General features: G+C 40.7%; 1 protein-coding gene and 1 pseudogene across 1 annotated transcript; both read left to right on the top strand.

Moving 5' to 3' along the window:
* Positions 1 to 7,742: 7,742 nt before the first annotated feature.
* LOC147451955 (oleosin Ara h 15.0101-like) lies at positions 7,743 to 7,997 on the top strand. Its single transcript, XM_086518857.1, has one exon. It carries the CDS (start codon positions 7,743 to 7,745, stop codon positions 7,995 to 7,997), a length of 255 nt encoding a protein of 84 aa, XP_086374983.1.
* Positions 7,998 to 8,289: 292 nt separating this feature from the next.
* LOC147451954 (small ribosomal subunit protein eS26y-like) lies at positions 8,290 to 8,656 on the top strand (annotated as a pseudogene).
* Positions 8,657 to 9,056: the final 400 nt, after the last annotated feature.

Raw genomic sequence — 9,056 nt, 5'->3', positions numbered from 1 at the left:
TGACCAATTTACAAGAATTGCATAATCCTGTTTTTTGGCCAAAATTAGCACTTTTATTATTTTTTTGGTGGATTTCTTGATATCCAAATTCAATTTTGATTGTGTAAGTGTAATGTATAACATAAAGCTAATCTTCCTTGAGTTCTGGGAGACCTAATATGCTATATAGCATAGTATATGATGATGGTTGAGTTTTTTGATTGCTGAAGAATACGATACATTTTAGAGTAGCAAGGATAACTTTCTCAATATTGCTAGTTTCTTAGGCCAATTGTGTGTATTTTGTAGGTAGTGACCATATCTAATCATAGACTACAAACTTGGCTAGATATTGAGTAGTTTCTATGGGTTTCTAGAGGTCATAATGCTAAACCCCAGTTTTTTCATGTTTGTTGTATTTAGCACTTTATCATTCCCCCCAAGGTTCCAATTGTAAGAGATCCATTATCCTTTTGACATGCTCCTTGGATCCTTTTGAATCCAGAGGCCCAAAGGGAACTAAGAAAACATGTATATAGTATCTGTACTGAGCGTGACTATAGAAACTTTGATGATAGGTCCGCAGAACGGCACAAATGCAACTTTTTTGTACCTTTTTTTTTTTGTCCAAAAAAACATTAGTGAGGTAAAAACAACCATATGTTTTGGTCACCAACCCATTGGAGTTAACGGGCAATTTTATCTCATGTCCTACAAAAATCTCCACTCTTATTTATATGCAATCAACTGTAAGAAATTGTTGTTTTGGGCAAAATGCATTGGTCCATCAACTTTGGAGGCTTGTAGTGACCAAGGGATGAGAAAAATTACAAGTTTCTCATTTTTTCCATATGTAGTAGTTATTGAACTATAAGCTCATGAAAGGATTTTTCAAAATGAGTGGATCTACTATGGTTTTGGAATTTTTTCCCAAAACCCTGAAAGGACACTTTTATGTCCTGTTAGGTTACCATTCTAGTGTTTACCACTATTGAGTGCAATTAGAAGCTTGACAGGAGCCGGTACTGTTTTGGTGTTGAAAGACCCTCTCTTCTATTCCTTGCAATTAATGATATTCGAGCCATGGGTACATGAGCTTGAGTGCTTTTCTAAGGGGTTAAGAGGAGTAGCAGCTAGGGCTTGAAGTGCCAAAGTACTCCTAAAAACTTTTACACCTAAAACTTGTTAGAATGGCTGACAATCGTAAAGAGAGTGAAATTTATGCTGATAGCTTTGATTTTGCTAATGAGTAAGCTACTAATGTTTCCCCTATGCTAACAAGAAATAAGTGAGTCTCTTGCCACCTCGGTGGAGATGGCTCCACAAAGACGGTGGGCAAAATGCTCTCCATCACCCCCTAAATGGAGAAGACCATCGGACACTTCTCCATAGCATAATTCAAAGAGGGATGATAAAAAACAAGAAAAGAAACAATCGAGCAAAAGGTCACCCTCTTCTTCATTTTCTTCATCCTCTTCCTTTTACGAAGAAAGTGATGGTGCAAACAAGGATAACCAAGGGAAGAAAAAGGCGAGAAAGAGAAATCCTATGCCACGTGGAAGAGGTCGTCCAAGCTCAAGAATTTCAAAGAGAGAGAAAATAACATCTCTTTTCTTACCTATGATGGCATCTTTGGTGCTACAGACAAAGTCTTGGCCTTCATCCAACAATTTGATGCGGCGTTTGGAGATGAGGGCTTCACAGAGTCCTCTAAGCTATACCATGTAGCTATGCATTTTCAAAAGTCCGCCAGACAATGGTGGTTTACCCTACGGGAAAATGGTGAAGCTCCAAAAACATGGAAATCTCTAAGAGATTCCATCATGAAGCAGTTTTTGGCTACCGATGCCAAAGACAAAGTACTCACCGAATGGCCAAGCTTGAAGCTCTCTCCCGATGAATCTATTCAAAAATATGTAGACAAGTTTTGGGAGTTACATCTCAAAGCCATTGTCTTCAAAAGATGGATTTTGGAGAGCAAAAACAACAATTTTTTGTGGGTCTAATTAACGATATGGTGGAGTATGTCAATTCCCAAAGGCCACGCGCCATATCTGCGCTCATACACCATACCATGGTGGCTTCACGAATCAATTTCCAACAAGGAGCTAAGAGAAATCTTAAGCTCATGGAGAACAAGGACCGTATCAATGAGCCTAAGGAAAGACAACACCAAAAACAAAAAGGATAAGGAGAAGGGAGTTTATAAAGGCAAAATTAATCTGTCTCCTGAATATCTTGAGCATTATCGTAAAGATAACCATTGTTTTAAGTGCGGGGAGCAAGGGAATGACTATCGTGCTTGTCCCCACAACAATACAAGAAATGAGCCTTCTAGAGTTACCTTGGTTAAAATCCAAGAAGAGTAAGCTCACCACAAAGGATCTCCTGTATGCCATGCTTGGGGAAAGGTAAGAGAACATGATGCTTTTACTCTCTTTGACCTTGGTTCTACTCACAATTTCACAGAGTTGGCCACCATGCTAGGCATCGAAGCCTATGAGATGGGAGATGTCATATTCGTTGATGGTGCTTTCAAGGGTCAACAAGCTTCAGTCACTCTCTTAATTGGGAAATTGAGGCTCCATGTCCAAATCTATGTGGACAAAGAGGACTTCTTTATCTCTCCTTTCAAGCATGAGGATGTAATCCTAGGGGCACCATGGTTTGATCGCACGGCTATCAACATTAAATTCTCTTAAAGGAAAATCTACTTTAGGTTCAAGGAAAAAGATATGTACATAGATGCTAAGGAGCTGGATAACACCATACACATTGTACATATGCAAGCAATAAGTCAATAAAGAGCTCTATTTCTTTGTGCATGATTTTTGTTAAAGATTCTCAGAATGAACCTAATGCTTTAGTAGAAGAAATATAAATAATCACTAAGAATTAGAGTTATCCAATTTTCTCAGGCGATTTCAAGATGTGTTTATTGACGACATCCCTTGTGAACTACCTCCTAAATGAGGCAATGATGACCATGCAATTGAACTTCCTCCAAGCACTTCACCGCATAATAAACCTCCTAATAGAGTTTCTCAAGCTAAAGAAGAGGAGATTATGCATGAGTTAGTTGAGAGGGGCATGGTTAGCTCTAGCTCATCTCCATTTTGCTCACCCGTGTTATTAGTGCAAAAGAAAAATGACACATATTGTATGTGTGTCAGCTATAGATCACTAAATAGGATCACTATCAAAAATAGGTTTCCCATTCCATGGGTAGAAGACCTATTTGATAAGCTACAAGGGTTAGCCTACTTCAACAAAATTGACCTAAAAAGTGGCTACCATCAAATAAGGATAGTTGATCAAGACATTGTAAATACCACATTTCGCATGACGTTTGGTCTTTATGAATACATTGTCATGACTTTTGGCTTGACCAATGCACCAACCACATTTAATTTCTTGATGGAGAAGCTATGCAGGCCTCACTGAACCTTTACTAGAGTGTTCTTTTATGATATCATCATCTACTCTAATTCACTAGACGAACACAAACAACACCTCTAGGTAATATTTCAAGTCTTACAAGAGTATAAAACTCTCTATTAATCGAAAGAAAAGTGAGTTTTTCTTACAAGAGATTCAGTATTTAGGTCACATTATCTCTCAAGAGGGCATCCAAATAGATCCATCAAAGCTAGAGGTAATAAAAGGATGACCTAATCCAAGGAATCTTCATGAACTAAGAAGCTTTATAGGTATGTGTGCATACTATAGACGCTTCATAGAAAAGTTCTCACAAATTGCGGGACCATTTCATGACCTAACAAAGAAAAATATTAGGTATACATGGTCTTCCAAGGAGAGCAACGCTTTCAAAAAGCTTAAAGAAAAGATTATCTCTCAACCTGTGCTTACGCTCTTGGATCTCTGAAAGCCATTGGAGGTCCAATGTGACGCTTATGGTGATTGCCTTGGAGCTGTTTTGCTCCAAGAAGGGCACGCCATAGCCTATGAAAGTTGAAGGCTCGACCCCGTTCAGCAAGCTCTAGGCATATATGAAAAGGAGCTTCTCGCAGTTCTACATGCCTTAGACTCGTGATAGCACTATTTATTGGGAACTCTTTTCATTTTGCGGATGGATCACCAAAGCCTTAAATACTTCATGATGCAGACCAAGCTCTTCGACAAACAAATGAGGTGGGAAAATTTCCTTTCGCAATTTCAGTTTCATTTTGCTCACATTGCTGGCAAGCATAATCAAGTATCTGATGCACTCTCAAGAGGGCCAAGAGTGAATGCGGTTTCCATAGAAACTCACAATGATCTTTCTTCTATGATAGATGAGTACGCTATTGATCCCGATTTTAGAGATTTGATTTCAGCCCTTGCACTAGGGAAGAAAGAGGAACCATTTACTTTACAAGATGGTTATCTTCTCTATGGAAGTAGACTATGTGTTACTAACTCACTATGTAGAAACTAATGTATGAATATCATGCTCCTGCTTATGCGGGGCATAGTGGGATTCAATCTACCCAAAAAGGGATAGAAACATATTTATATTGGCCTACCATGAAAGCTAACATACAAGATATTTCAAAATGTGTGGTATGCCAAAAGACAAAGTTTGATAGAGGGAAGCAACCTGGATTGCTTCAACCTTTGCCAATTCATAATTCACCATGGGAGAGCATATCCATGTATTTTATCTTTGGATTGCCTAAGTCTATCCATGGGAATACGGGAATATGGACGATAGTAGACATTCACAACCTCATTTTATACCTGTCAAAAGGACTATCAAATCCCATCAAATGGCAACCCTCTTCATTTCACAAATTTTCAAGTACCATGGCTTGCCAGTGTCCATAGTGTCGGATAGAGATCCTAGAATGACCAGTAATTTCTGGAAGGGTCTCTTTGAGAATTTAGGGACAAGGCTAAACTTCTCTTCGGCCTATCATCCACAAACAGATGGACAAAGTGAAATAGCTAACCTAACAATTCTCGATCTACTAAAAGCCTATGTAACGGAAGTAGATCAAAGATCCCAATGGGAGAAGTACTTACCCTTAGTGGAGTATGCCTACAATAATACTGTATATACCTCCACGGGAAAAGCACCTTTCGAGATAATTGAGGGAAGATCCAAAAGTCCCCCGCTACTAAAAGTACATGGGAAGATCTTTGCTACAGATGAGTATAGCCGAGACCTACAAGAATCTTTCCAAAAGATTAAGGATGCTATCTCTATCTCACAGCAAAGGCAAAAGGCTGCTACTGATAAGCACAGAAGAGACCAAGACTTTAAAGAAAATGATTGGTTCTTGCCTAAATTTTCCAAGGCTCGATTAAGGCACATGACAAGCAAGAATCCTACGGGATGCCAAAAGTACTATGCTAAGTTAGCAAGAAGGTATTATGGTCCCTTTGACATTCTAAGACCAATCAATGAAATGGCCTATCAACTAGAGATTCCCCGTCATTGGCTCATACACAATGCTTTTCATGTGAGCTTACTAAAGCCTTACAAAGGAGAGACACCTCAAGAACCAACTATTGAAGACCCACCGGAGATCGAGGATCAATAAGAGGTGTTGCAGCCCGAGTCCATTCTTAGACATGAAGACAAGGTATTGAGAGGCGGTAAGATTATCCGATGGTATCTTATTAAGTTTAAGAACTATCCTTTTGAAGATTCTAGATGGATGCAAGGCATACAGTTAAAGGATAACCTAAACCTTGTCAATGCTTACAATGCTTCCCTAGAGTGAGCAAATGTAAAATAATTAAAAAACGAAAAAAGATTTTGTCTTATAAGACTCTCTTTTTCTTTACTGTGCACAAATGTTAAGAAGTATGCATGCTTAGAATCAAGTTTGCGGAGAGGACGTATTCTAAAAACCAAGTAGAGCTTGTCACTCTAGTATGGAAGATTGGTAGGACTAATGCATAGACATGCTTGTGGCAGCTTAGGCTCTCATGCACCAGATGGATGAGTTCTACCAAACATCGAGCGAACTTATCCAAGCAAGTTCAAAATCGAGCAAAGTTATCAAGTGAGTTTCTCACACACACACACACATATATATATATACTTCTTTTCTAAAAAGAGATATCAAAGAGAGAGAGAGAGAGAGATTTCTCTAAACCCAAACAATAAATGGCAGCACCATTGCTCCCCAATCATGATTATACAAATCTAGTCATCCTTATACATGTCACCGTTGCTAGCAAAAATATGTTCTTTTGGAAACTTAACTATAGATCAATTAAACAGCTTAAATCACAAAGATGGAAGATGCGACTCCTTTCCATTTTGGATTATTGTTTGGAAAAATATAGCAGATGTTTAGAAGTTCATAATTTGCCGCAAATTTCAATCTCTTTTGAGCTTGTGCCTGCTCAAGACAAAGAATTCTTTCTGTTGCTTCTGCTTCTGATTTCGCGACCGTGCGTTGCCCTTAGTCTCTTTCTCTCTCTCTCTCTCTCTGTCTCTTTACTAGGAATAAATTGTAGCTAAATTAAATCATGATAAAGATGCCCGTTACATAAACCTCAAAAAAATAGCCCATTTGCTTCATTCTGCAACTACCCCCACACCTAAACATTATTACAGAACATGAAACATCATTGCAATCAGAACTCAATAGCTTAAGCATATGAGAGATAATACTTGTAGTTGGCAACATGAAGGGATTCATCAATGCCAACGCCCTTAGCAGCATCTCCAACATATTTGCCCAGTACAGCCTCAGAGTTGGCCTTGCATTGGGCAAGCAAAGCAGCTTGTGCTGTAGGATGTTTTCCTTCTTTCCAGCCCAAGTCTTCAAAGTGATGGCTTGCATTAATGCTTGTCCAAATGACAAATAAAGTGTCCATGGCTATCTCCTGAGGGGTTGTCTTTGGCACTTAGAGCCACGAGTAACCATGTTTGGCTTCAACAAGATTCCCTCCAAGAGTACATGATGATCGCTCAAAGCCGTATAGACAGTAGCAAGCACAATCTCCGTCTCAACAATATTGGGGACTAGACCATTCTCTTGGCATATGATGGCATAGCGAGCCAACCCATTTGCATTCTCAAGTATGTGAAGAGAAGATGGCTCAGTTGGACCAATCTTGAGCACAGCTCTCCACTTCGCAAATCGGGCTCCACAATTGGGCAAAGCCGTCTAATCCGTGAGTGGTTGTCTCACCGTTAGTGCATGCCTGCAAGGTCGACAGTGCCCTTATCTACCTTGATGCCGAGGACTAATCCACCCTCTTTAAGTACCTCCACAAACGGCTCCCTTGCCAGGTTACAATGTACTTCGCAGCGGCAATAACCTTAGTTGCATATTTACCCTCGAGCGCGGTCATGGAAGCTAGCAGGGTAGAGATGCAAGGGTCTCTCTCTCTCTCTCTCTCTAAAAATTGAACTCTCTCAAAGAGCGCGCGCCGGCGCGCACTCTTTGAGAGAGTTTATTTTTTTTTAGAGAGAGAGAGAGAGAGTGTTAAGAATTAGCACCATTGGCTTTGCTCCAATTAATTACCGGCAAAGTTAAATTTCTAAGGGGGCCAGCTGTAGAGTAGAAAATCTTGCCGCAGCTGAGCATTGTGGGATATGGGAGCAGTTGAAACGCAGAAGCAAGTGGAGGAGAAGCCGTGGGGGATGATGAAGCACCTGCAAAAGCACAAGCCAATGGCATTAGGTGGTAGGGTTTGTGACGCTTGTGGCGGGGGCAGGCGTGGTGGTGGTGCTGCTGGCAGTGATGGTGCCGGTGCTGCTGCTGTTAAGCCCATTGCTGGTGCCTGTTGGCTTCGTGATGGCGCTGTGCATGGAAGGTGCCCTCATAGCCGAGGGGGTGGCCATAATGGCTGTTTTTGTCGTGTCGTGGGTGTACAAGTATGTAATGACGGGGAGACACCCTAACATTTCCCAAAAGCTAGACATCGCCCGATTCTGCATCCAGGACGTAGCTAATGGGATGCGATGCAGGGCGTGCGACTTGTTTGGCCTCGCCCTTCATCCATCCTCTCACGACGGTAACGCTGGCGCCGAGGCTGCCCCTGGCGCTTAAGCTACCAGAGTTCTCTTTTTCTTCATTTTACTATTCCGCTAGGCGACCGTGCAATGCTCTTAATATAATTTTGCTAGTATGGGAATAACCGAAAAGTCTCAAGGTCCCCCCCTTTATGTAAACTGGAATACTAGTACAAATTTTCAATTTTTGAAAGTTTTTGAACTATTTTAGAGAGAGAGAGAGACCCTTGCGCTCTTTGAGAGAGTTGAGTTTTAAGTGTTTTTTTTTTGAGGGAGAGAAAGAGATCCACGCCGAAGAGGAAGCACAAGTAGTTGCGGCATAAGCAGTCATGACGATGAAGCATTGTAATGGTGGATGTAACAAAGCAGGAAAGAGGCCACACCAACCCCACTAGGTGCGCTAGCTGTGGATGATGTATGCCCAAGGACAAGGCTGTCAAGCGATTTCTTGTAAGGACCATTGTTGAACAAGCTGTTGTGCGAGATGTGCAGGATGCTTGCATTTATGATGGCTACGCACTTCCCAAGCTTTATGCCAAAATGCAATATTGCGTTTCATGCACCATTCACTCTCACATTGTCCATGTGAGATCCCGCACATCAAGAAGACTTCGGGAGCCACCACAGAGGTTTAGACACAACGAGGATATGCAAAACCAGAATCAGCGTACCAATGTTCCTGTTGTTTGGAAGTGAAGAGGTGTCTAATCAGTGCATAAGCTAGGAGAGGAAGAAGGCTCATGAATTTTGACTTCTATGATAGAATTCTTAGAAGACGCATGCTATGAACATTGCCACTGTGGTTGAAGCCATCAATTGGATGGATGTTGAGGGACATTTGAGTATTTTGGACATGCTTGTATCTTATGTTTTGGAAATGTCTTTCTAAGTTTTTTCCAAAAAAAGAGAGGGAGAGAAAGAGAGAGAGTTCGACTTGCTTATGAGACTCTGAGAAAGTAGGACAAAGAGAAGCCCTGCAAGTGAGCAAGAGACATGACACTAAAAATTCATTAAACTCGGCTGCTAAAAGTGAGTGACCGGTGCTTGAAAAAACTTTTTTCCAAAAACTTGTCAAACCTACATGTTAGAAACAAGA

This window comes from Adiantum capillus-veneris, chromosome 8 (genome assembly GCF_014529385.1).
Source record: "Adiantum capillus-veneris isolate H3 chromosome 8, ASM1452938v2, whole genome shotgun sequence".
Taxonomy (NCBI): Eukaryota; Viridiplantae; Streptophyta; class Polypodiopsida; order Polypodiales; family Pteridaceae; genus Adiantum; species Adiantum capillus-veneris.
This window is presented reverse-complemented; position numbering and strand designations above follow the sequence as displayed.

Excerpts from the sequence above, each read along its gene's own strand:
- LOC147451955 (XM_086518857.1), top strand. The coding sequence starts at position 7,743 with ATGGCGCTGTGCATGGAAGGTGCCCTCATAGCCGAGGGGGTGGCCATA.